The sequence below is a fragment of the Chlamydotis macqueenii genome, chromosome 4, assembly GCF_036417535.1.
Source record: "Chlamydotis macqueenii isolate bChlMac1 chromosome 4, bChlMac1.mat, whole genome shotgun sequence".
In the NCBI taxonomy this organism is placed as follows: Eukaryota; Metazoa; Chordata; class Aves; order Otidiformes; family Otididae; genus Chlamydotis; species Chlamydotis macqueenii.
Genome location: NC_141559.1, coordinates 18,389,034 through 18,415,819, shown reverse-complemented (window position 1 = coordinate 18,415,819; position 26,786 = coordinate 18,389,034). Strand labels below are relative to the sequence as shown.

The window sequence follows — 26,786 nt, the reverse complement described above, 5'->3', positions numbered from 1 at the left end:
TTAAAGTAGTTCAGGCCGTCTGGGTGTCCGGTAGTATCCCTGCAGATTGAACTCTAGGTATCCCATAGCAGAGTCTCAGGCATGGAATCTTATTAAATAAATAATTTTTTCAGGTGGAACAGCTGGGAAAAATCAGCTCGAGCTGGGTGCTTCCAGGGAAGAACAAAGAAATCCATGGAGAATTATACCCTCACAATCCATGCTCCTGCCCCTCACGTGATTTTTGGTCCAATGGTAATTACTGGTCTGGGGTCTTCTAACACCTCATTGGACTCCTTCCCTGTCTCCAGACAGAGCGTTAACTGTCCTTGCAGCAGTCAACAACAGCTGCAACTCGACAAGATAAGAACAGCCAAGAAAGAGGAGATCAAGCAGTTGTTGACTGCTGCAGCCTCCTTATCTTCTGGTTTGCCCTGCTCCCAGGGCCGTCCTTTTTGTAACCCAGTGAAAGGTTTGTGAACCCAGTAAAAGTTCAATGACAGCTCACAGCTTGTGGCCCAAGGCTTCTGTGAATCTTGCCACTCATGCTAAGTAAGCAGGGCTTAGCAGGCAGCGTACCAAATCACACAGCACTGTGCTATGACCCGCTGCATCCTGGTGCTGTAAGATTGACTCTGACTGATCCAGTCCATTTCTAGCATCTTATTTAAGCCAAGCAAGTGGTATTTCTTAACCATGCCATTGCCAGAGCGGGGTCGGGTCCCTCCAGGCAGTTTGTGATCTGGAAGGAAAAGCTGCTGGAGAAAGATGCTGCAGGTGTTTCTGAAGTGGGGGTCTTGCTCAGGCTGCTGCATTGGGAGATGGAGAGGGCAGCACAGGTCCCTGAGAGGTCCCCACTGCCACCCCCGTGTTCTGGTCACAGCTGACATAGAGTTAATTTTTACAAGAAGGTGTGAGGGGACACAGCCAGGATAGCTGACCCAAACTGGCCAAAGGGATATTCAGCATCAGGGGTAAGGAAAGGGACAGATGGAGATGGACCGTGCAGTGGGGACGCCAAGCTGGGACAGCACAGGGGTCCCATGCAGGGACAGGGATGCCCAGCAGCAGGCAGGATGGCAGGGAGCACAGAGAAAGTTGTGCACAGGAGCTGCAGCAGAAGGTTTAGGGGCAGGACCCCGCCAGCTCCCCTGTGCCAAAGGAGAAGCTCCCCCACCACCAGATATGAGATTAATAGCAGCACATGGTGAAACTGCAGCTGAGTGGTTCTCGCCCCCTCACACACACTGTGCCCTTTGCAGGCAGGGCCGACCACGGATTTTCCCCTCCTCTTCCCAAGTACGAGCACATCATGTCGCTGTGCAGACGGAGGCTGTGGTGCAGAGCAGGCACCAGCCTGGAGAAGCCTCCACTGCGTGCTTCACTCCTGAAAGGTGCCTGGGCCCAGAACACCCACCACAGCACCCCGCGTGCCCCCAAATCTACAGCTCCACGGCACCACCAGCAGTCTGGGAATGGCTGATGAGAACAAAATGGATCCCGAGTTGCACACAGCCACATTTCACCGATAGCCAAGTTCATAAAGCAGCATTTTGTTATGTGTAGGCACAGGTATATGGGCACAAACAAACACACGTACCCGTCGAGCTGCCCTTGTCCTGGGAAATGTGTGTTGTTCTCCTTGTTCTCATCCGTTATACACTCTGGGTGCTCCCTGGCGAACTACTGCCGCTTCCTCTAACAGCCCAGACGCCAGCTTCGGTGCTGCTTTGCAGAATCGCAGCTTCCTTTCTGAAGGCAGCCGGCTGCAAGTGGTATTTCTTCTCTCCCTCTCTCCACATTCCTGGCCTCTGTTAGGCTAAAAACGCAGTTTTCTGCAATTCCAGGGATCATCCACAGGACTGTCTGGCCCACCTGGGGTTTAGGCAGGTGGGAGTGCTGCTGAACGCACCCACCTTGCAGCACTGGCAGAGCCCCTGCCTGCCCTTTACAAGGTTTGTGGTGAAGATGAAAGCAGAGGGGGAAATAAAAATCATATTTTCCTCAGCGAGAGAAGCTGGGAGAGAGTTGTAGGCTTCAAAAATCCTTTAGCATCTCTCCGAGAGTGATGGAGAGCAGATGGATGTAAGCTCTGCCTTTTGAACGAGCGTCTCACTGACAGCCCTATGCAGGCAGGCATGCTCTGCCTGGCCGTGGCCAGGAGGCGGCAGGGCTTGCCCACGGAGAGGACGTGGCCAACCCACGACACATCCAGGCTTTTAGTCAGAGATGGGGGGAAATTCTTGCTCAGGGTCCTTAGGGGAGCCTGTCTCTGCCAGGCAGAAGGTGGGCTGGCAGCAGGCAGCCAAAAATTCCTATGGCTTTACATTCAGAAAGGTGGGACGGGCCAGCAGCCCTGGATGGCCAACCAGGGCACCACAGCAGGGACAACTTGGCACTTGGTGGCCTGCAGCCATCACCTGCCTGCCACAAGCCCCAGCTATGCCCTGCAGCAAAAGTAACTTTTCCAAATTTTATGACTTGGATGAGCAACACCAACTCCTTCTATGTATTAAACAGCCTTTCTAAAACCTAAGCAAATAATGAAACATTAGTGAAAATCTTTCTTTGGAGCAGGCGCAGGGAAATCTCAGCTGCACCAGGGGCTGCTGAGACCGATGGAGCTGGCGAAGGTGGTGCGAGAGTGACACACACAAAGGCAGGAAGGCAAACTCTGCTGTTTATTGCTGGCATGAGCAGGGAAGGGGGAATCAACTGTAATCAAGGCAAACTCTCCGTGGTGCGTTTCCCACCAGCCAAGGCAGTGGTGACTCCTGCCCACAGCGGCTCCACAGGGTGCAGTGAGGACTGCGGTGTCTGCAACGGGACGGGAGAGGAGGGTCAGGGAGCAAGGCTGGGCCTCGCCACATCATGTGTGTGTCCCCAGGCCTGCCTGCCCCGTCTTGCACGAGGTTCCCAGCAATGGGCCAGGTCACTCTTGTCAACCATCCACGGCCATTTCCCCACTGCAGCAACACTGTGTCTTATGTCAGGCACTGGCAGGAGAGACTCCAGGAAGCCACTTGGCTCTGTGCGCAGTGGTGGTTTTTTAAACCAGTGCCAGCACACCCAGCTTACCAGAATATGCCCAGCTGCCTCCTCTGGTTGATGTCTCTCTTCAACTGGCAGACGGAGCACATGGGGCAGCACATGGTGATAAAGTAGTCAGAGCAAATGGACCCCTGTTAGGAAGAAATTGGTTAGGGACAAAGGCTTCCCATGTTTCAGCCAGGAAAGGGTCAATCACATTCCACGTTGTGTGCCCTTTGCTTCCTGGCTGGTTGCTGCATCCCTGAGTAGCAGATACTAAAAACAAAGGCTGGCAAACCCCCACACAGCGGAAAGGAAGGAGGAATTCCTTTCTGCAGGCTGCAGATAGCTACTTCTCTTTTGGCTTCCGCGGTTAAGACTGGGGGTAAAAACACACACGTAAAGACACAATTTGGGCAAACTGGACTTGGGCCACCATGGTTTGCATTGGGATCAGCACTCACCCCCAGTGGGAAGAAACCAGTTCACAGATGCACTGTATATGAACACCCACCTTTCTCCTGCATCTGATTGCGGATGTTTATCTGTGCAACTCACTTAATCTGTTCCTCAGTCTGCCCACAATTATCTCAAACCTGTCCCATCTTTTAAAGACTGGGGACGGCATGGGGAAGCAGCAGCAGAGGCTCTGTGAGCTGCTGTGGTCAGCGGCAGCTGAAGGTGGGACACATGCCCCCAGTGAAGGGTGCTGGGAAGGAGCTGCGTCCGATTAATGCTTGTGTTGTTGGACACCAGCCCAGGGATCAGCGTGGCCGAGGGCATCCTGTCCTGTGCTCCTGGCACCGTGCACGATACAAAAGTGGAAAAAAAGACGAGCAGGAGCGCTGCTGCCCCATGCTCATGCCTAATGTGCAGAGAGAGGAGCCTCGGGGGGCACCTCGTCTTTCAGCCTCGCAGCATGGTGAGGGGGCGAGTTAACCACTGACCGAGATGTTGTATCTGGTGCGGTAGAGGGTCCTTATGGCCACGCTGGTTCCGCAGAGGCAGCACTCGCCCAGGTCCCCCGCCACTTGGCAGGCGAGGCAGGGGAAGCAGAACAACCCGCAGCAGCCTGGCAGGGGGAGAAACACAGCGGCAGGTGAGGCTCTGCTTGCCCGCCCAGCACCCTTGGCATCAGGGAAGGAACTGGGGAGCAGCAGGCTACATGGCTGTAGCTATCGCACCACCGACTGGAGCAGGAGCGGTGAGAAAAGCATCCCGAGAGGGCGTGGGACCAACCACAGCACATCATTGCCAATGGCTGAGAGACGGGACTGCCCGAGGCACTCACAGACGCCGCAGTCGGTGCAGCAGTCCATCAGCCCCGTCTGCCACGTGCTCCTCATGACAACGGGCATGCCACTGCCGTGCTGCGGCTGGATCGTCACAACGGTCGGGACGGCCATTCCTAGTTGCTCTTCTGAAAGAGATGGGAGGGGAACCAGACAGTGAAAAAACCGTGGTCAGCCTGGTCCCCCAGCCAAGCTGGTCACCATCACTCTTCAGCAGGCGACCTTTCGCCCAGCTCCCTTGCTGCCACTGGAGGTGACAGAGTATGACTATATCTATCTGCATTTGTGTCTTTTCAAGGTTTTTGCATTTTCTGCCATTTTATCCAGCCTTCAAAATACCATAAGGTCATTGACCCACTCCACCCCAGAAAGGCTTTGCTGGTACTTAGGCAGTTCACCAATTTCCCTTGTACCAAGCAGGTCTGGGCAGCGAACTTAGGCGAAAGCCTGTGACTCGGGCATTTCAGTCATTGCACTTGGCACATTTTACACAAGATTGCTTTGGCATGGGTACAAAGGATGTGGGAAGTAGCCATGGTCTCGCATTTCCTCATAACGAAGCCAGGCTCCACGCAAGGGAGATACTGCAGAAAACTTTTATCTCTGGTTTCTGTCACAGAGAGCCAGAAAGGCAGAAACTCGACGCTGTCTCCCAAGTCTGAACCCCAGTCCTTGACTTCCCATGGTTCAGCAAGCAAATAAACGTTGAAACCCAGTAAGCCTCTGGTCTAAAAAAAAAACCCCAAAATCTCTGTGCTTCTGTTCTCCCAGATAAGCAAAAGATAGCACAAAACATTCTCAGATAACCACTAAAAATAAGTTTTGCCCTGAAGCCAAGTTCTTCTAGTTATGCACAAATAGAAGAAAGGGAAAAAAAAAAAAGATAAATTCTCTGCTCACATCTGTTGAGACTTTTTGCTACAAATTGGGGTTTGTTTTGTTTTGTTTTTTTTTCTTTGAAATAGCAGCTCATCAAAGGCAGAACCATGCTGCTGGGTGGGCAGACTCCTCCCTGCACAGCTCGTGAGCTCAGAAGCCAGAATGGAAACTGAAACGAAGTGGACGATGTTGGGGGAGGGGGGCAGGGAAACCCAGTACTACCGACACACGGTAAGTCTCTACTTTCTACACTTTTACAAATGCACAGTATTCTGTATACGATTAGTACTCACACACTTTCTTCTCTCTTAGCTGCAAATATTAATGAAGAAAGCGCAACATTAAGATGCTCTCGTCACCAATAGCACACCCCATCGAGAAGGACAGCAAATACACAGGGAGACCAGGCACCAAAATATAAAAGTGATGACATCCAAGCTTCTGGCAGCTCAGCAGCTGCATCCAGCACATCCTCCGAACCCACCAAAAAAACACATACAGCTAAGCAGCCTCGCAAAGAGGAATTTGTTTGTTAGCATCCATGTAGACATGAGAGAGTCCAGTTTGAACAGAGAGCAAAGTACAAGCCAGATTCCTTTAATGCAGTTATACAATTCTGGTAGCAAGAGAAAGCAGCAAAGAAGTGACCTCTCCAGCTTTTGTATATAGCTTTTTCAAAGCTTTCCCCCTTCCCCAAGTAAGATTTGCCATGTCATTTGCTTTAAATTATGTGCTGAGCAGGAAAAAATAAAAATTCTTCACATTTGCACTATTACCCCGCTCTTCCCAGGCTAACAAGTTTTTACCATTTCCATGCTTTAAGAGAACCAACCTTCTGGGGAGCAGGCTCTGTCAGTGCAGGCTTCCTTGCCAGCCAGGCTCCTGTGCAGAGAGGCTCTGAGGAAGATGAACCTAAACTTTCTCACTCTTGGAGGCTCTGATTGGCAGCCAGCAGCGAGCAAGTACAGTTGTGGGAGGTAACTGGAGAGGAGGGTCAGGAGCTGTTCCCTGTCAGTATGACTACAGGCTTACCAGACGTGCAGAGTACAACTTTTTTTTTTTTCCCCTTTTCCCAGAATTAAATCATAGACTGCTATTCGTCTTTTTAAAAAATGGTTGCATGTATATTGTCTTATTCCCTTAAATCTGTGTACATGTGGTTGTTGTTTGAGGGAGAACAGCTCTGAATGGTGTGCATTCATTGAGATAGACATTTTTCCAATATTTTTCCCAAAAATAAAAAAAATATACTTCTCAGATTCTAGACTACACTAAATGAAGAGCACTTCAGGGTGCAGCACTCTGAGCTTTTCCCTTTTCTCAAGGAAAAGCCTTCGGATGAAGGGATTGTGCAGATCTGCTTGCTTTTACAACCAGGCTTGGACAACAGCGAATGGGCAGAGTGGTGGCGAAAGGGGGCTGTGGCAGGGGTTCCTGGGTGGCCAGATTATCCCTGTGGTGCCCAGAACAGCCCCTGCCCCAGCCTGCTGATGCAGGGGGCAAAACAGGATGCTCTCAGTCAAAGCCAGCAACAGCTAAACCCATCTGCATCAGGGGGTGGCTCCCTGGGGGTCAGCACCCTCTGCCAAGACACTGTGATGGGGGGAAGCCCCAGCCCTGAGTGTCCTCCTCCACTTTCAGCCCCAGATAAGGAGGCAGCGGGACACCTTTGCTTTTAATCCTTTCCTCCATCTGTTCCTTCTTAGGGATGCATTTGGGTTTTCATTTCTGACTTAGTAAATACACCCCATGTGGAGGCTTTCTGTAAAAATTAGGCTGATTCCCCAAGTGCTTGTCACAAGTCACGTAGCCTAGGTATTGTAAAATTAACTGAGTCCTTACCATACACACCACCATTTCCCTCTATGAGATACTAACATTTACTATTTCTTCACTGACATGTCCCAACTATTTAACCGCTCACGCCTTGTGCAAGTCACTGACAGTTTTGGATGCACTTCCACATTTGGCAGAGAAGCTGTGACACTAGGACAGCAATTTTTGTTTCCCACCGTGATGCACAGAGTGTGCAGAGAGCACAGAGTGGGTCTGAGCAGCTGCTTGCCCAGGAGCAACGCAAGTTCAAAGCACCTGATGTGAAGTGCTGATGGCGCATTCCCCTTCTCTCTCGTTGTCAACAAGAATGAGGAAAGGAGAAGTTTGGGTTAAAGTGCAACTTCCCAGCTTTATCAACAGGCCAGGATTTATGGTGCATTGAGTGGAGCCTTTTACACATAGTGCTGCTGAGATAAGTCCGCCATGCCCTGAAATGCTCCCCTTGGCTTCCGGCAGCTCCAAAGTTTAACTGCAGCAGTCCCTCCTTTATGACAGGGCTGCCTGGCTGACCCCTGGCTGGATTGTACACATTTGTTTTGGTTTTCTTTTGAACATTGCAAGAGGCTGCGGGGATTCAGGTTTGCAAAAATTGTGGCTCAGCAGGTGAGGACAGGCTGAGACAATTGGGGCTGTTCAGCCTGGAGAAGAGAAGGCTCCAGGGAGACCTTATAGCCATCTCCCAGTACCTAAAGGGGGCTTATAGGGGAGAAAAAAATAAAAGAAAAGAAAAGGAAAAAAAAGAAGAAAGACGGGGAGAAACTCTTTAGCAGGGCCTGTTGTGAAAGGATGAGGGGTAATGGTTTAAAAATAGAGGGAGGTAGATTCAGATTAGATATTAGGAAAAATGAGGATGGTGAAGCACTTGAACAGGTTACCCAGAGAGGTGGTAGATGCCCCATCCCTGGAAACATTCAAGGCCAGGTTGGACGGGGCTCTGAGCAACCTGATTGAGTTGAAGGTGTCCTTGCTCCTTGCAGAGGGGTTGAACTAGATGACCTTCAAAGGTCCCCTCCAACCCAAACTATTCTATGATTCTATGCTTTCTAGAAGAGGAGATACCGGACATCCCACCAGCTGGCTAGACTAGGCTCATGCAACATGTTAGCTAGCCTAGGAATCTGCAGGAGTGATAGGGAAACGGGAAGCTGAAATGCATGGTCAGTACGGGAGATAACACATTTAAAAAAAAAACCTCATCTGCAATATTTTAAGGATTTTAACAACCTGTCCTCTGTGGAGAGTTGAGGTGACACTGGCTGCCTGAGCAACCAGGCCCTGCAAGTGCTTTTCTTCCGCAGAGAAGTAGCCCACTCCTACCTGCGATCCTGGTGAAAACACCACCGTAAACACCCGCTTCAGCTCACTCCCTTCACCTGGCATCCAAGTTGGACAAAAGACCCTGCAAATATCTCACCAGTGAAATCAAAACACAAACTCCTAAAGCTCACAATAAGAGCATCACCGTCATCCAGCGCAGGCCAGGAGTTCCAGCTGCTTCCCATCGCAGCCGCTGTGGTTTCTGGCTAGAAATCACCACAGGATCTGACCGGAGCTCTGTCGATGGCTGGTGGCTGTGGTCCCCTTCATGTGTGGCTTCCCTGGGTCTGTGAAGTGGCACTGTGGGAAGATGGGCAGTCAGTCGCAGAGCACACTTCTCTTAGCCACAACAACAAAGAGCAAAAGGTCTCAATAGAGAGGAAATGTGCTAACAAAATCAAACTTGTAATGTCTTTTTCTGCATGGTGAGAATACAAGATTATTCCCAAGCAGACAATGGAAAAATTCAGCTGAAATTAATATTCACTAATTTAACATGTGTTACAGTAAATGCAATTTCAATAAAAATTCAGGAGTGTAGATTTAAAAAAACCTCCCTGAATACATTTTGCTTTCTCTGCAAAGAACAAAGTATAAATTACGTGGTCTACCGCTGTATTTTACAGACACGTGGCAACCAAAAACTAGTTTATTCCATTTTATGCCGATGCCGTCCACATGCAAACATTCCCATCTGTTCTCTGCACCATTTGAAACAATTCCATCCGCAACTTAGAACACTATCACAGAAGAGCAAAGCCACCTCTCCTCGTACGCTGCCTCGTGCTCCTAGTTACACAAACCCTGGCATCTTGAGTGGCGAGAAGTGGGTTCATTTATAGAGGGTTGGCTGTAAGCCCACTGGTGTGGGGATCAGGAAGGGCTGCTTGGCTGAGGAGGGTGCCTGGGGGCCTCTCTCCAAAGCTCTGGTCTCACCAGTCCTTTGAAGAGGTAGAGTGATGGCCTCAGGGTTTCAATGGGGTTTCAGCTGGTTCAATGGAAGAGCACCTCTGCCCCAAACCTTGCCTCCTTCCCACAACTTGGAATGACTCAGGCGAAAGGAAAATCCCTATGCTAGGGGAGATTTTTACAGCCCTTAGAAATACAGCTACTGGTCGAGTTCACATCTCACCAAAATCAAAGCGACTGCAGTTGGTACAAGAAGAGAGCTGTTGCCTTCCCACGCCTGCATGTCTCTCATCCCTGCCACGCCAGGGACACCGCACACAGTGGAGTGGGTCCACTCAGCTGGCTGATCAGACAGAAAATGGTGCTGGGGGGTGTCACATTGCCACCTGGGCAAGCTGCCCGAACCCCTCGTGCTGCAGACACCCAAACACGAGGGCCAGGGCACAGCAGGGAGCTCATGGCTGGGGCCAAGCTCACAGCCACAGCGCGTCAGACCCAAAGGAAAGTAGAAGGAGAAGCGGTTTCACATCCATCCGCGGGCTTAGGCAAAGGTTAGTCACAAGATGCTTCACACAGCTTGGCTGAGCTTCTGCTTCCTGCGCTTGTCGCCTGTTACTTCTCACCACTCTTTCAGCACTCTTCCTCAGGGTCACTCAGATTTACACGGCAATGTCCTCTGAGACTCAAACTTCATCTCAGGAGCTCGTGAGGTAAAAAACAATGAAGGTAAATATCAACAATCAAATCAACCCCCTTGTAACAGACTAGTCCAACTTGTTAATTTTGTAATCTGCTACTTCATCAGTTCCCTGATTCACAAATTCATCAACTCACACCCGTGCACAAGCAGAAAAGCTACTAGAGAGGGTGAGCATGTGTCCTCCTGTCCTCATCCCCATTCTCATGTGGTGGTGGGAAGCAGGAGAACCTCTCAGCAGTCTGGCTGCTCTTGGACCAGCTCTGGAGGCTTTTTTTGGTAAGCTGACCCATGTCCACCTTCCAGCTTGGATGTGGGCTCTGTGCCATTTCTTCGGCCTCGCACGAATTTTATCCCAAGCTGCTAGTTGCTGCCACCACGCTGCAGGGGACAATGAACCTTACCTTCTCCAGCCCGTTGTGTTCGGCATACATGATGCCCTTCCTTTAACCTGATGGTGCTGCTCCCCACCTACATGAGGAGCGGCATGTTAGCCCAACACTTGAGCAGGCGCTAAGTGAAGAGCCACATGTGATGCATCACGAGGTTAATCCAACATTAACCAAGGTAGTGGCAGAATGACATCCGACACACTTTGCAACAGAATTTGACATGTGACAAGTACTTTTTAAATGTATTGATGTTAATTAGTAGAATAAGTTGTAGCTTTGATTTAAAAGGACCTTTACTACTTAATAACAAAGACGCTTTTTAAGACAGATGGGAGAAGGCAATCTGAGAGCTGGACTGGGAGAGATAATGTGCAAGAGGAGGAAGCTGTGTGGCTCTGCGCTTGCTGCATGCATGTGACCACAAGTCTTCAGAGGAGAGCTTTGCTCACCTTCAGTTTGATGGCAGTCTTTTTTCTCTCTTCTGTGTGCATGTGATGCCTCTTGTGTACAACGAGGTTTCTTCTGCACAACTTCATCCATCTGGCACCCAAGGCACTCATCCTGATAACCTCTCATGGTAGCTCCCTAAGTGTTTAACCTCCAGTTTTGTAAAGTACCTTCTGACTTACCTTGACATAAATAAATCAGCACTGAGCAGCTCAAACTCTTGAAGGCAACTTTTTATTCCCCCCTCTGCATTGCCACTGATTTCTTCAGCAAGCCTGAAGACAGCAGATACAACAGTCTTTTTGCACCTTTGCACCTGCTCCGTAGCAGATAGCTTCCTTGTATGGATGTCCCAAGATCTCAGAGGACCCGTGACAGCATAGCCGCTCACAGCTGGGCTGAGAGACACAGGAAGGAGTGAGAAGACACTCCCCCATCCTACCCAGCATGAGAAAAAACAGGTGACTGATCCCCAGGTTGCACTGGTGGCGGGCCAGCTGTGGAGAGCACCTTTGCCAGATAAAGACCCAACCAAGGATGAACCCACAGGTGCTGGAGCTCTGCTTGGGGCTGAGTGGCCAGGTCTTGACTGCCTTTCACCTGGGAGAGGAGGTATGCACTGCAACACCAGACCTTCAGCCTGTCCTTCACCCTGCCCAGAGTGACCTCACCCACATCAGCTTCACAGACAACCCACACTTACACAGCCTTGGCTTTCTGCCACATGTCTTCCCTTCATAAAGCTGGAAGGAGACCAGAGACCTCCCAGCCCCTTCATCTGGCAGATACGATCAGAGCAAGACCTTTTTCAGTGACCTGTCAAATCTTTCATTTACTGCATTACTGCATCCAGCGTGTGATGTCATGCACGCAGAAATGCCAGGGTGGCGGGTGGGGGGAAGCATCATGCCAACACTAAGCAGATAAATTCTTTAAGTGTACATAAAGTCTGTGCTTTCCTTCATTTTTCTCTCAAGTACTTCTATTTCCATATATGTATTTCTTGAAAAAGGGGTTAATAGCATGACAGCATTTGGGGGAAAATAAGCTCTGATGAAACTGGAAAATCTGTTTGACAAATATTTGGCCATGCTACAGCATGACAGCCAACATAAAATGCACACGGGTCTTTCTATTAAAGAGCCACTTAACACTGTTGAAGTTTCTCCTCAAAACTCATGCAACTCTCCTCAAAGTCCCCTCATGCTATGCATGTGCTGTTGCCTGCAAAGTTAACTTGGAGATTAAATCATTTCCCTTCAATAGACTTTTCATTCAGAGCTGAACAATACTTTGATGCCAGTCCAGGAAAAAAAAAAAGGTACTGTGGAATGGGCAGGCAGTTCCTTCCCCTTCCTCCCTGCCCTCAGAGATTGTTACAGGCTTGGCTCTGTTCTTTATGCAGTTGAAGAAACATATTTTATATTAGATATTTCTCATTGCTACCCTACCCATCATAGCCAAGGAACTCTGCAGTTTGGAGGAATTGTGTTCTGCTGGTGTAAACATTCAGAGGTGGAGGGGGTTTGTTTTCTGATTTGTTTTTTGTTTGGTTGGGTTTTTTTTCCCATTACAGCGGGGATTTCTGCTAACTCTTCCAGAAATTAAAGCTGTATTTTAAAAAGTTTTGAACTTGGCATTTGATTGGCTTTGTTTTGTTTTGTTTTTTTTAAATTGTATTAGACCTCTTCCTGCTTAACTCAGACAAAACCACGTGCATACCGCTGCCTGGGGGTGTTCTAAACACCACCATCCAGAAAAAGTGCGGTAAAACCAATTAGGTCTTTTGCCATTTCCTTTTTAATTCTGGTACTGTAACTATCACACACTGTGTTAAAATTTGCTCTGGCCTTTTGCCTCCATTACAAACTACAGGGAGGTGCTGCAGGAAACTCACTTCTCCAGTACGCTAGGAGCCTTCAGCTAGTACCAAAACTTCACATAATCCATGGCCAGTTAACACCACATTTTTTTCTTGTCAGCTTTGTTTTGAAGCTTAAATGGATCTTCCCTCCTGGTATTTGCACTGTGGATGTGTTTAGAAACAAATTAAAGGCCCTTTCACTGCTTTCGCCAAAGAAAAAAAAAAACAGAAAAAAACCAAAGCAGCACCCCAAAAAATACATCCTCCTGCTTCTGTTTACCACACCAGACCTTCATCACAAGGGTTGTGCTTTCAGCATCTTCTTTGAGTACAGGCTAACCACTATGTCGTGCTGGTACAGGTGATGAGTTACCTTAATTTTCAGCTGGCTTTTTAGTGACTTCAGCCCACAGTATGCTCTAGTCTTTCCACATGCTGACATGCCTCTCTGACTTTGAGTCGAGCCACCTTTTCGTTCCCACGTTACGCTACCAGTGGCCGGTGCTACATGTGACCTACTGACCAGGTGATCCCCTGCGGCCGGACTGCCTTCCAGCCACGCTGGCTGTCCCATGTCTTCTGGTTCATGCTGTCTGCACACCACAGTTCCTGAGCTAAGTGCCTGCAGTGCATACTTTTTCAAATAGATTTGGGATGCGAAGAATGTTGATAATACACTTGATATTATCAGTTGCTGCTAAAGAGACCGAGGATTTTTTCAGCTTCCCAGGTTTCGCTGATGTGCAGATTCAAGGAGCTGGGAGGGGTATAGCCAGTACAGTTGACCCAAACTGGCCAAAGAAAAGCATTGCATACCACAAACACCATGCTCAGTATATAAGTTGGAGTTGGCTGCTGGCCCCTCCCTTGCTTTTCTCTCGCTGCTCAGGATTGCTCCAGCATTGCTTTCAGTTTCATTCCGTGATTGCTGCTTGGGATGGGCTGTATATCTCAACCCAAGAGTTTTCCTTTTCTTTTTCCCCAATTCTTTCCCCAACTCCCCTGGGGAGACAGACCGAGTGGCTGCATGGTAGTAGATTGCTGACCAAGGTTAAACCATGACACACCCTTACGTACATATGGCTACTCCTGGACAAAGAGCTGGTGTTGATAGACCTTTCTACAAAGTACAATGAGAGCACACAAAAGCAAGCATTTCTGTTGGTTACATAGTTTTCTGTTTCACTGAGCAACTGCCAGTGTTTCACATTTCCCTTTGCAAGGCACATTTGACCTTCCTGCTGCCCTGTAGAGGAACATTTGGAAAAGGAAGGAGAGGAGAAATGCAACATTTGACACTGGAGAAGAAACTTCCAGAGAACACTGTCTGTTTGTGCAAAAGCACACTAGCTAATAATGAGGCTGCTTAGAGATAGATGTATTTGAAAAATTTTTAACAGACTGTATCTAAATACAGCGCAGAGCATCTTTGTGAAGATTTGGAATAGAATAGCTTGGGAATGGAAGGAGAAGAGAAAATATGTGCATATACCTGCTAGCAGATACAAACAGGGTTTTAGCCAGGAAGTAGTTCAACCTTTGTCTCTTTTGCGCTTAAAAAGTTCTTTCTTATTTCTGTGTATTAATCATAAAATGCTCACACAAATAACACTCTCAGTATTACAAGCTAAAACCTAAACCTTCATTTTTCAGGCAATGAACCTAAAATACAGCTATGGCTTATGTTTGTAAAATGCATTTTGAGATGATTTTGGGAAACCTCCACAGAATGCATGCAATGATTTTCAAGTTTAGGACAGAAGGACTATTTTGAAACCTGAATTTTTACTCTCTTTAGCTACACCTTCTTCTTCCTCTCATTACACAACAAGCAGTTGCTTGTAACAAGTTGTCATTAGGCAAAGGACGTCAGTAGGTTCAAAGACACTACAAAATGTGAGCTCCTCCAAATCTAAGCTACTTAAAGACATTTTAATATGTTTTAAAATAGACAAATAACTTTTACCATGACCTCTGCAAGGTAATATTACAAGTATGAAGAAACTGATCCATAATAATTACATCTCAAGACTTTTTTATTACTCATAAATGCCTTATAACCAAAGTCCAACACAAAGTAGAATGCATCTAATTCTCCCTCTACAAAATGCAAGTTTATCACATAATTGTTCAGAAACTTATTCTTCTTCATTTTTAAACTGTTTTTCTTCAACTTACTATTTCCTCCACCGCAAAATTATAAATCCTATTTGTCAAGGTCCATTTGGATCTCTCAAATTTACAGGACAATGATTTAAAAGTGATTTAAACTTTATTACATGAGCTCATTAATATAATAAACAAACACAACAAACAGGGGCTCAATCTCCTTTTGCCCAGACTAGTCTATCGTGTGAATTCACCTATTCACCATTCAAGTCATAAGGTTTTATAACTTGTAACTCTTAATACCATGCACCTATGAGCAAAAGAAAAGAATTAGTTACCCAGTCAAAGGTAAGAGTGCTTATCCTTCCTCCTCTGCCACGGTGCGGGCGTTGTGGGTGTGCCTCCCCTGTACCACACCAGAAAGCACGAAGGCCTCTGCAGTCCAGTTACTCTTGGCTCTGCTTCAAAAGCTTTTTGGGGTAAACTGATGTTTTATACCCTCCAGCTTGGAGGTTTGGTCTGTACCATTTCTGTAAGTTCAAGGATTCTGAGGAAGCTGCCAGACAAAATATACTGTCTGCCTGAGACAGCAATTTGCTTTTCTTCAACTTATTATTTCCTGTTGCACGATCGTGGCTGCATGATGGCTCTTCAGCTCTTCCTGGCCACCTGTCCTGCCTACCTGGTACTCTTGGGTTGACCTAATGCTGCAGCTCCCAGCATACATCAGGCCTTAGCATGAGCTGGGTTAGCCAAAACCTAAGCAGGAGCTGAGTGACCAGTCACACTATTTAAGAACAATTTCCATGTAAGGACCAAGGAGGCCTCAAAAGCAGTTACTCTTCCTAACATTTTCAAGTATTTCTATCATATATGCAGCCAGGCTGAAAAATCTACTCTTTCTAATTTGCTCAGAATATATTCGACATAACTTGTTTAAATAGTAAAAGAAAAAACAACTTTACAAGGCGTACATTAAAAAGTTCAGAACCCACTGAAGTCTGTTCCAGCCCCAAGAAGGATCTTCTGTGACTAAAGCCACTGATCCATTATACACTGGCTCATTTCCTGCAACAGGAACTTCTTTGCCTGTTCATCAACTCAGGTAATGCAAAACTGCAGTTAGCAAACCCTGAATGCATGGCTGTGGACTGCAATGGCTCTCAGACATATTGGTTTAAATAATCTTAAAATATGATACCTATCTTCAGAGCTAGAGCAGTTTGCAGCCTGATTTTTGGTGTGACTGCATGCACAATTGTGCCGCACCATTCAAAGAGCAGAGCAGACATCAGGAAAGGCTGTTGGAATGCTGTAATAAGTTTGGCAACCGACCACTGCATCACTGAACCACAGCGCCACATTGCAGGCATATGCAAAGCCACCTGTGGAGAAAAGTCTGTTTGCATTGCCTACCAGTACATAAACTGGGTTAAAGACCGTACCGTGTTCCTAGAACAGGTGCCTCCGTTGCTCCTTCCACAGAACAGATTCCGGAACGCGCCATACAAGGTCTTTAACACCATGAGTCAAAGAAAAGGTTAATTACCATGCAAATCACGTAACTCAGAGAGCATAAACCAGTTGAAAACATGAATGGTTTTGAATGATGTAATTGTTAGCCTGCAGTAGCTATTTTTATTGTTTATAGGCATCCTCCTATAAACAAGTTCTTCCTGTAAGACTACAAACAAAACCAGTAGGCTAAGTCAAAACAAACGGAACTAAAAATTTAAATAAAAGTGAGGATCACTTTGCATGATGAATTTGTAGCTCATGGTCAACCAGTAGTCATACACACTTGGCAATAGCTGTGGGCTGCTCTTTTTTTGTTTTAAATCAGTAGCACACGTTCAAATCATTCTTGATAAACGAGCTCAGCTCACTGTGCAGGCAACCTTGCAGAAGCCTGTTCTTTTCATGTGAAAAGGACCTACTGCCAGCTATCACAGCAAGAGCAAAAGCTAATTTAAAATACTTCTCTATTGACTTCCTATTCTGGACCTCACACACTCACAGAGTCCTCACTGCTTCTAGACATCTCAGGATAAAAATAGTAACAATTCTTATTCTTTCACGCAACAAGCTCCAACTTAAACTGAACATTATTTATGTAATAGATCCGAACACTAAACATGGACAGCTAGATTTTATTTACATCCTGAAATCACTTTGCGTTTTCCCACATGCTGTCACTAAGAGACATCTGTTTTGTAAAAAATCTTGGGCTCACGATCTTCAGAGCTTGACAGAAGTTTCCTTGTACTACACAGGATCAGCAGAGCAGCTTCACTTGTTGAAGCTTCTACGGAGGTTGAAGTCATTTAAGGATAATCAAATCTTACCTTGTAGGACAATCTCTTTGTAGAAGCAACAATGTTTTCACCAGCTTTTATAAATAAACAGTATAAAACAGCTACAGTTACGTTAAAAGTGTTTTCTTTCTTACAGTACTTACATTTTAGCTGGACTAAAATATCAGTATAGTCATTTCAACTACCTGTTTTCTAAACACTCTTCTACATTTTTTGAGTCTTTTCGTTTCCACAGATTTCCAAGCACAATCCCTATGAAAAGCAGAAATCCTACAGTACGATTTGAAGCAAATTTCTTCCAACAGTCTTCAGGTTTGTCTATGTCCAAAGTGTAAACCTGCAAAAGCACAGTATAACATTCTAGCATTATTATTCTACAGACTCATAAATATTTGACATATCACAGAAAGACACAAACAGGTCTGTAACTTCAAAAACTGAATCTCAAATTCTAAAGGCTACCCTTACCTCCACAAGAAACAGGAATACACTGTGCTTACAAAGGATTTTTTGCATAACTGGCATCTTTATTTACTTGACAGATATATTCAACATACAGCAGAATAGTCAAGGATCACATATGAACACAACTCCTGGATCCCCTCAAAGAAGGACAGTATAAACAGCCTGGATCAAACTAATGTGTCTGCTTTGATATTTAAAAGTGTAAAAATATCTGGGCATGTAAATAAGTCTTTTTAAGATTTTCCTCAGTAGGTAGCCACCTAATTCTTCAATGGGAACTTTAAATAAAAATAAAACCCCCAAAACCTCCCTGCTCCTTTAAATCTCTGCTGCAAGGTGTTGCTCTGTGTTTCAGTACAGAAAAAGCACTGGAGAGCCAGCAGTGAACCAGGCTAACTGGCATGCACAGGAAGGTGCCTGGCCCTGCCTAGTCACATAGGGCTGGTTTAGCGCAGTCACTCTTAGCCGTGCCCATTCAACTCACTTGCAAAAAGGGACCAAGACACCTGCAACAACAGGTTGTTGCAGGCAAGGCTTGCCCAGCTTGGCAGCTGTCTGCTGTTGAGTCATGACTAAAGGTGAAAAAAAAACACAAGCCACACAGTGCAACAAGAGCAAAGCTACTGAAAAATATTCCTGGAAATGAAACTTGGTGCAAAAGTCTTGGAGAAGGAAGACAAGAGGAAATGTTAAACAAGTGAAAGGATTCATAGAAAAATACCCCCTAAAACTTCAAACCTTGCATTTCAGCCTCTGAAGAAGTCAAAACACAATGCATTTGACTAAAAGAAGTGAAACCTTCCCTGGGAAATCTCTTCCTCTGCCATTTGCAGTTGTACAGAAGTGACAGAGCTGGGTTCTGATCAAATAATCTGAAATGTTGTCCACAAGCTTCTAAGACATTATGTTATCCACACCCTTGAAAACCTGCCCCTCAAGCACAGGGAACTGAAAACACTGAACTGACAAATAAAACCCAACAGCAGCCAAGCCACAAGATATACCTTCAGAAATGCAAACCAAATAAAAGATGTTATTTTTCTACTGGTGAACTTCTTGAGTGGGATAGAAATTTGATCTCTTCATCACCCAAATTCCTCTATCTCAGACACAACTTCAATTACATAAGGAAAACCTACCCCTCATGTGGCTTACTCAGCTTTCTAAACTCGTTCAGTTAAGCACATCTTCAGAAATCTTGAACAAGAAGACACGCATGAGAATGTTTAGGCACAACTAATATGAAAATAATCACTCAAAAATAAGGTACTCTGAGGTACTCAGAACAACGCTGCTCTTACGCCTTTGGGAATCCGCACAACTGTACACTCTTCACCACTTACATTCAACAGGTCTGCATTCTCACTTACAAAAACCCTCCTTGCAGGAAAGTAATTTCCATTTATGCCAAAACTACAATGTAAGGCCACTCTGACAATTCAAACTAGAAATGATTATGCAGTGGAACATAGTATTCTTTCCTCCATAGATCTCCACGCACAATCACTTTAAAAAGCAGTGGCTGGCAATACCAGTCTACATAATCACAAGAATTCTCTTACCAGAGGTTATGTTTAATATACAAGACCTGCATGAGCCTCTCCCATTAAAGTGCCACGGAAGTCTAGTGCGCTTTAAAAAGTTTCATGTTGACCACAGACTTAACTTCTCAGATTGTTGACAGTTTTACTACTCGCAATGCACAAACCTCTTTGCTATCACTCACCTATCAAGATCAGCAATTAATTTTCATATAGACTGACCTGTCACTACAAGATTTGGCAACACAGTTGTTAGGATTTAGAAAGAACAACGTAACAAGATCCTATCTGCTTCCTTCACTGACAAACCTAATTTCTTTGTTTCTGATATTCACTAAAATTTTTAACTAATACAACTACAAGACTGAAGTGGATTTTTCTCCGCTATAAAAAGAACTGTGAATTATCACTGTCAACTACCATAAAATTATAATAGTAACATCTGCTACAGGTGGTAGTTAACAAGCCACAGAAAATTTTCTTATACTGTCAGATCTCAGACTGAAGCTCCAGAGCACAGTACAGAATATTTCTTTAGATGTAAAATTAACCATCTCTGAGAGATAGAACGTGCAACATTCATTTTTGTACAGCTACTGTACAAAAGTACAGTACTGTACTGTTTTATTAAAAAAAAAAAGCAAACCACAAAACCAGCATGTGTCCTTGATACTGTTGACCATTTAATCTTTTAAAATAAGTGAACAATCAGAATATACATCAATTGTAGTCTCAGATCATATGCACCAGACATGGCAAGAGCTACATCAAAACAAAAAAAACTGCAAAGTCTTGCAGGATATTGAAGTGGATCTAGCTGCAGCTGCTACTGGAAGGGAGAAGAACACTGTTCCCTTGAGATCATAGCCTAACGCAAGGCAGTTCTTTTGGTTAGAAACAGAATGAAAACCAGTGCTCTACAGCCTGAGGACTACTGGCAGTCACTTCAAAAGAAAGGTCTGCAAAAGGTACTTAATGGAAGCAAACTCATGGTCAGATGACTTCAGCTCTCCTTAAAGGAACTGGGTTTTTAGGTAGTTGGTGAATTGATAGGGTTGAAAAGCACTCTGATTTCTTATTAAGAACTTACTAATGGAAAAAGTATAAATAAATCCATCAAACCTGGTGTGCTAGGTGAGCCCCTATGGCAGCCACAGCTGAGTAATACGGGAACGTCTGGTTACAATTTATTCCTGCCACACACAAACTCAGGAGCATTGCAAGGCTGAACCCACTGAGCCACTGCTTTGTATCCTCCTTGAACTGTAATGCTGTTGACTTCACACCGATAATGATGTCGTCCCTCTTATCCTAGAACAAAAGGATGAACTAGCAAAAAATCCACAATCCAACTGCCACTTCATGAGGAAAATAAAAACAGGGGGTCTTGCTTAAGTTTCCAATGCTTCTTCTTAGGAATCCAATTTAAGTGCATTAATAGGTCCCTACATAAAAATTTAAATTAGAAGGTTGGTCCTTACAGCTGCTTTAGCAGCCAAGAGCTAATACCAAAGTTATTTACACAGTGCAAATGTGTAAGCACACAAAGTTCATTAAACTTCCAGCTTTCTACTTGATATGTAAAATACTTGCAAACAGCAATGAAAGGTCCAAGACCTGAGGTTTCTTTGGTGCTATTTTAGCTCTGTTGAGAGTGAAGAACTGCAACAGGTTAGTACTACTGTTTGACAATGAAGTTGTAAATTAAACACACAAACATACACAGATATCTCAAATTTCCCACTGTTACTCTACCTGATGTGCATAAATTGTATCGTATACCAGCGTCCACATTACTCCACCTAAGTACAAGGGCAAACACACAGACCATTCACATGACCCTTTGATGGCAGACCAGCCCAGAAGGGCTCCCCAATTAAAAGTGAGTCCTAAAAACATAAAGAGAGTAAAAAAAAATTTAAAAAGATACAAGGTTGCCAGAAGCAATCTAAAGTACATGTATATAATTAAATATTATTTGTTTGAGTATATATCATAGCAGCTTTTTCTACAATTGTAGAACTCTGGAACAGGTTGCCCGGAGAGGTGGTTGATGCCCCATCCCTGGAAACGTTCAAGGCCAGGCTGGATGAGGCTCTGAGCAACCTGATCTAGTTGGGGATGTCCCTGCTCCTTGCAGAGGGGTTGGATTACATGACCTTTGAAGGTCCCTTCCAACCCTAACCATTCTATGATTCTATCTCTATTTTTCTACCATGTATTTTTCATCAAGTAATACATACAAGTAATTTGACATTAAATACTCTGGACATACAAGGAGAAATTTGTATAGCCACACATTTTCCCCCAATTTAAATTTCACTTCATTAGCATAAGGAAATATTTGCACACAACTGTTCCAGTGTACTCAAACAATGGGTCTAAAGTTAAAACGCTTAGATGTCAGCACAACAAAATATGTCAGTATAACTGCAAAAGAGTGCACAGCAGCCAACTATGGTACTTCAAGGCTGAAAATGATTGAAAAAGCTGAAGGCAGTTGGAATGTGAAGGCCAAGATACAAAGATATGTAGCTCAATCTAAAAGACAAGCGCCATTAGCTTCTGTACAGGAGTTATTTTACAGGCTGAAGACTGAAATGTGGCACAAATGCATGTTTAAGAAAGGTTTTGAGACAATCCCGAAACTAAAGGTGATTCTCAAATGACAAATATTTATTTTCCCCCTCCCTTTCTCCTTTCCCCTCTGTGAAAATAAGGAACTGATTTTTAACCAAAAAAAAACCAAACCTCAAACCCAAACATCAACTCTTATACGTGTTATGAATTGTTCCAGAAGCTTCTGGCACAACAGAACTTTGTCTAGAAGGTATTTTTATTTTAATATAAAGTTATATAAAATCAGATTGCTGAAGTTCAATTACTAATTTGTTAAACAAAACACCTACAAACTACATCTGAAGAAAAAAAATAGTAAACATATTTCCAGCTCACCCAAAACTAACTGTGGCCAATATGTTATTCTCTTCATCAGAGGGTAGGTGATTACAAGAGACAAAGAGGCTGCTCCCAGAATGATACTGTAAAAAGTATGAAGGAAATTTATGGTTTGCCAGTCTAAAGATCACAAGAAAAGCGCATAGTGCCGAACTAATTATTTTACTTTCCAACTACAATTCCACGACTAATAACTTCCTCCCTCTGCCCCCAACAACTTTTCTGCTGAAAATCTCTGTGCTTAACTCTGGACTTGGAACCACATTTAAAAAAAACAAAATATAACTTATACATCACCTATAGTAATTCAGACACAGAAGTACACAAAGCGCCAAGCTAAGCTGTCCCCCAAGAAAGATGAAGGACTGAAAAGTGGAGATATCTCCAGCTGCCAGGGGCCTGCTTGCTGTCCTCGCAACCTTAAACATGGAAAGAATAATGTTAATACCAAATCCAGCTTAACATATTCCAATAAAAATAAAAGTCACATCATTGGCGTAGAAGTGGAAAAACAAACAGAAACAGGTCACAGAGTGTGTAAGATGGGGTTCCTTCAACATAGCATATCATCCTAGCATACAATCACAGACACAAGTTGTATTTCTAAGCAGCAGCGCTTACAACAGCAGCATGCAGACTTTAAAAACTAGAGCAGAAATAAAGTGCCACTTGCGTACAATGAGGCTGATCAGAAACACTGTAGACATCTTAGATATCTTGTATGTGAATTCTATTACCTCAGAAAAAAAAAAAATCAGTCTTAAAAAGCTTTAAGCTAACTATCCTAATTTAGAGCAACACTTCTGTGCTCAAATGCTATAAAGTGATTACGATGTAAAATATCGTAGAGATGCAGGGCTCCTCTAACACACACAATCATTCTTAATAACAGTGAAAGGACAATGAATTTTGTCCTAGCCAGGATAAAATGGAGTTTAAAACCTCTGTCTTCAACAAGAAATCATACATGGCAAATGGAAGGAAAAACAAGTATCAGAAAAAAGTTAAATTGAAATGTATGGTGAGTTACTTGCCAAAGGTGACCATCGCCAAAAGAAAAAAAAAAAAAAAAAGAAAAAAGTTTTGCGTGTTGATGAAAACGGTGTAAGTCTACCCAAGGAGGTTCAAAACCTGACTTTTTACAGAATATTATGTGTATATAAAGTGTTCTGCATATGCTTTAATAAAGTGAATTCAAATAAACTCTTTTAGTTTGTCCTCCCCCTCAATCAAGTTATGTTAAACTTCAAATACTGCTTTTGCAGCTTAAACATGTACTTAACATATTTGTGACTGATTCCACTGCACATATAACCAAATATGAAAAAAAAAAGAAAATGTTTATCAAGTAATTAAGAACATAAAAACCAAAATCCCAAAACACCATCAGCAACACAAGCCAACATCCTGCTATTAACTCGGCCTCTATCGCACTTGTTTTGAAGATATACTTTTAAAGTACGTGAGAAATATCTGCGATGCAAATTTTTAAAACTTCACATCTAATCACATCGCATCAATGCATAAATGAATTAATTATATTGAAAATTCCATCTTACTAACCACACGCCCCACCCTGTCAAATATTTTTAGCACATGTTAATAACCTCTGAAGCCCACACCATCCAAAGCTGCCATAAAACCTGTGATTTGTTGCCTTCCCAAGAGCACAAATACAACAGTGCTGTAAGAAGAACTTTCCAGACTAGATCGGCTCATTATTCTATCTCTTGTGGGTGCTGAAATCCAAAACCAGAGCAATACAGGAACAGAAACCAGGGCAAGCAAATCGTGATACATCACCAGGATACTCCCCTCCATGCCTGCACCCATGCACATTTCAACATCTGACACTGGGCGCTGCCTTTTGCTTATTTCCCTTTTCTGAACAAAATGGAGATGAAAAATACAACACAATAGAAGAGGATTAGTTCAGGGTTGGGCATGATACTCTTAACAGCCGTTTGCATTAAGAAATTAAAAATACTCCCTGCTCCTGAAAATTAAAAAAAAAAAAAAAGTGGTTCTTGGGTAGATTGTAACTAGCAAGTGTAGCAAAAAAAAAGTGTTCTTTATTTTGTTCTGTCAGGTGAAACAAAGTTAAAAAATAAACTTGTTCAAGTACTACGTACAACTGGCAACAACATGTATTTGTCTTACACAGAGGTAAGTACTTTAGAAGACTTATTACAGTCCTAAACAGAGAAATGTTATAAAAATAAAATTATTTCTACTATTCTAGGAGGAAATGGAGACAAGTTAATTGCATGCATCTCAGATAGAAACATGGAGGAGTTTCTGAACCTACAGCCCTATGCCTGCGCTCAGCAAGGAATCACTGGTGACGCTGGAGTTGAGCAGACATGTACTTGGTTAATTAACCAGAAATTCACTTCCCTAGGTCTCCGCAAGCCCACAGGGGTTCCTCTACCTGCTTGTCATAGTTGCGATCCCACATGTCATTGATCGTGCAGCCGGCCCCGCGCATGAGCACCGCTCCGATGCCGAAGAGGGACAGCATGTGCCAGTCTGGGAGGCAGCCCGGCTCCGCCGCCAAGCCGATGCTCCAGGTGCACGGCAGGTACAGCAGCCACGTCCCTGAGGGAAGACAAAATCCGCGGGTGGGGTGAGGGGGGAAAGGAGGCATAGGGGAGCGCGTATGCTGAGTAACGGCATTCCCGAGCAGACAGGCGCTGCTTCGGCAGAGCTCCCTGGCCTGGGAGGCGTGCGGTGTCCACCGGCACAGGACCCCCAGCCTCCCTGCCACGCCGCCATGGCTGCCGCATCGCCACGGTTACTGCATGGCTATGGCTGCCGCGTCGCCATGGTTACTGCATGGCTATGGCTGCCGCGTCGCCATGGCTACGGCGCCGCCCCGCCCCCCTTCCCCTCCCCTCCCCTCACCGGCGGGCTGGTGCAGCCGCATGAGGCGCAGGTAGGGCCGCAGCGGGCTCGGCGCGGCGCGCACCAGCTCGGCCGCCGAAAAGCTGAGCGGCCGCGAGGGTCCCAGCGGCGCGGAGGGTCGGTGCAGCGGCGGGGCGGCGGCGGTTGCGGCGGCGAGGGGCAGGCGGGCGGCGCGGAGGCCGACGGCGCCCCGACAGAACCGCGCCAGGAGCGCCGCCATCTTGCCGCCGCGCCGCCGCGCTTCCGGCGTGGCGGTGTCACGGGGCGCCGCGCATGCGCAGCTTCCCCCGCCTCCCCGTCCGGGGGAACAGGGGCCGAGGCAGAGGCCGAGGCAAAGCGTCCCCGCCTCGGGGTCTCTGGGGTTTGCAGGTGTCGGCTGGTGCCTCGCTCCCGGTGATCGAAACGGCGGATTAGGCCAGGCGGCGCCCGCCCCGGCGGCGCCGGAGGCCTCGGCGCCCGGCAGGAATGGGTGTGCCGTGGTGGTGGCAGAGGCACGGAGGGCGGCAGCTGCCGCTCCTGGCGCGGGGTGTGAGGGAGGCCGGAGCTTCGCCTGCTGTCGGCCTCGAGCAGTGGATACCGACCGAGCACCCAAGGGGGATCAGTCCCAAGGGCGAAAGAATCTCCTATCGCCTTTAGTTGCTCTACCTCAGCACTCTCCTAAAAGCATGTGTGCTGTTTTTACTGCTAAATCTCTTCATAGTCTCCCATGCTATTTGTTGAAATCCCCTAGGTGACTGTATCTCGTCAAACATACCGTCAGGACGTACATGTTCATCTCCCAAACCTTTCCATACTGCACTTAATATTAATTTCTCATTTCCTATGTGGCCTTTGGATCTCTGCCCTCATTCACTCAGTTCTCCCACCATCTTATATCAGTTATTGCATAAAGTGGGGAGGGAGGGGAGCCATAAATCTTTGTCTTGTGTGGCATGGTTTCAGTGATAAAATGTCCAGAGATTTGTTGCTGAAAGATTTCATGGAGAATTCAGTGTCCCTGTAGCGTATAACTTCTGTCTCATTCCACACTTCTTCAGCTTGAACAGCTGACACACTGACAAAAACCAAGGGAAACCATTTTGAACTTTAGTTTCCCAAAATGTTGACTACTAGGAGGAAATAAAAAACTAATCATAGAATCATAGAATCATAGAATAGTTAGAGTTGGAAGGGACCTTCAACGGTCATCTAGTCCAACCCCCCTGCAAGAAGCAGGGACATCCCTGACTAGATCAGGTTGCTCAGAGCCTCATCCAGCCTGGCCTTGAACGATTCCAGGGATGGGGCATCCACCACCTGTCTGGGCAACCTGTTCCAGTGCTCTACAACTCTCATGGTAAAAAATTTTTTTCTCATATCTAATCTAAACCTACCTCCTTCTAATTTAAACCCATTACCCCTTGTTCTATCACAACAGGCCCTACTGAACAGCTTCTCCCCATCTTTCCTGTAGGCCCCCTTGAGGTATTGGAAGACCGCTCCCCGGAGCCTCCTCTTCTCCAGGCTGAACAGCCCCAACTCTCTCAGCCTGTCCTCATAGGAGAGGTGCTCCAGCCCTCTGATCATCTTTGTGGCCCTCCTCTGGACCCTTTCCAACTGGTCCATGTCTTTCTTGTGTTGGGGACTCCAGAACTGGACGCAGTACTCCAGGTGGGGTCTCACCAGGGCAGAGTAGAGGGGCAGAGTCACCTCCCTCGACCTGCTGGCCACGCTCCTCTTGATGCAGCCCAGGATGCGGTTGGCCTTCTGGGCCGCAAGGGCGCATTGCCCACTCATGTTGAACCTCTCGTCTACCAACACTCCCAGGTCTTTCTCCTCAGGGCTGCTGTCAATCCATTCCCCGCCCAGCCTG

General features: G+C 45.7%; 2 protein-coding genes across 4 annotated transcripts; both read right to left on the bottom strand.

The window, feature by feature from the left end:
- Window positions 1-2,646: 2,646 nt before the first annotated feature.
- Window positions 2,647-6,152, bottom strand: PLAC8 (placenta associated 8). 2 transcript variants are annotated; one of them, XM_086746488.1, is made up of 5 exons: window positions 6,013-6,151; window positions 4,301-4,429; window positions 3,957-4,081; window positions 3,058-3,161; window positions 2,647-2,796 (listed from the first exon to the last, which is right to left on the bottom strand). In XM_086746488.1, coding segments are annotated over exons 2-5 (345 nt in total). In that variant the 5' UTR covers window positions 4,416-4,429; window positions 6,013-6,151; the 3' UTR covers window positions 2,647-2,795. The 2 variants fall into 2 exon arrangements, with proteins under 2 accessions (XP_086602614.1, XP_010120026.2); XM_010121724.2 differs by lacking the exon at window positions 2,647-2,796 and having other exon boundaries at window positions 3,054-3,161; window positions 6,013-6,152.
- A 2,316-nt stretch (window positions 6,153-8,468) lies between these two features.
- Window positions 8,469-25,163, bottom strand: COQ2 (coenzyme Q2, polyprenyltransferase). Of its 2 annotated transcripts, XM_086746486.1 has the most exons (8): window positions 24,935-25,163; window positions 24,462-24,628; window positions 22,328-22,449; window positions 22,028-22,113; window positions 20,828-20,961; window positions 20,195-20,383; window positions 17,252-17,403; window positions 8,469-8,633 (listed from the first exon to the last, which is right to left on the bottom strand). In XM_086746486.1, the coding sequence occupies exons 1-8, from the start codon at window positions 25,152-25,154 to the stop codon at window positions 8,600-8,602; spliced, it is 1,104 nt and encodes a 367-aa protein (XP_086602612.1). In that variant the 5' UTR covers window positions 25,155-25,163; the 3' UTR covers window positions 8,469-8,599. The 2 variants fall into 2 exon arrangements, with proteins under 2 accessions (XP_086602612.1, XP_086602613.1); XM_086746487.1 differs by lacking the exon at window positions 8,469-8,633 and having other exon boundaries at window positions 14,661-17,403.
- Between the last annotated feature and the right edge of the window lie 1,623 nt (window positions 25,164-26,786).

Excerpts from the sequence above, each read along its gene's own strand:
- COQ2 (XM_086746486.1), bottom strand. The coding sequence starts at position 25,154 with ATGGCGGCGCTCCTGGCGCGGTTCTGTCGGGGCGCCGTCGGCCTCCGC. Across the intron at positions 20,384-20,827 it reads ATACAATTTATGCACATCAG|GATAAGAGGGACGACATCAT; the intron begins GTAGAGTAACAG and ends CTTTTGTTCTAG. Across the intron at positions 17,404-20,194 it reads GGGCTCACCTAGCACACCAG|GTTTACACTTTGGACATAGA; the intron begins GTTTGATGGATT and ends GTGCTTTTGCAG.
- PLAC8 (XM_010121724.2), bottom strand. The coding sequence starts at position 4,415 with ATGGCCGTCCCGACCGTTGTGACGATCCAGCCGCAGCACGGCAGTGGC. Across the intron at positions 4,082-4,300 it reads CTGCACCGACTGCGGCGTCT|GCTGCTGCGGGTTGTTCTGC; the intron begins GTGAGTGCCTCG and ends TCCCCCTGCCAG. Across the intron at positions 3,162-3,956 it reads GCACCAGATACAACATCTCG|GGGTCCATTTGCTCTGACTA; the intron begins GTCAGTGGTTAA and ends TCTTCCTAACAG.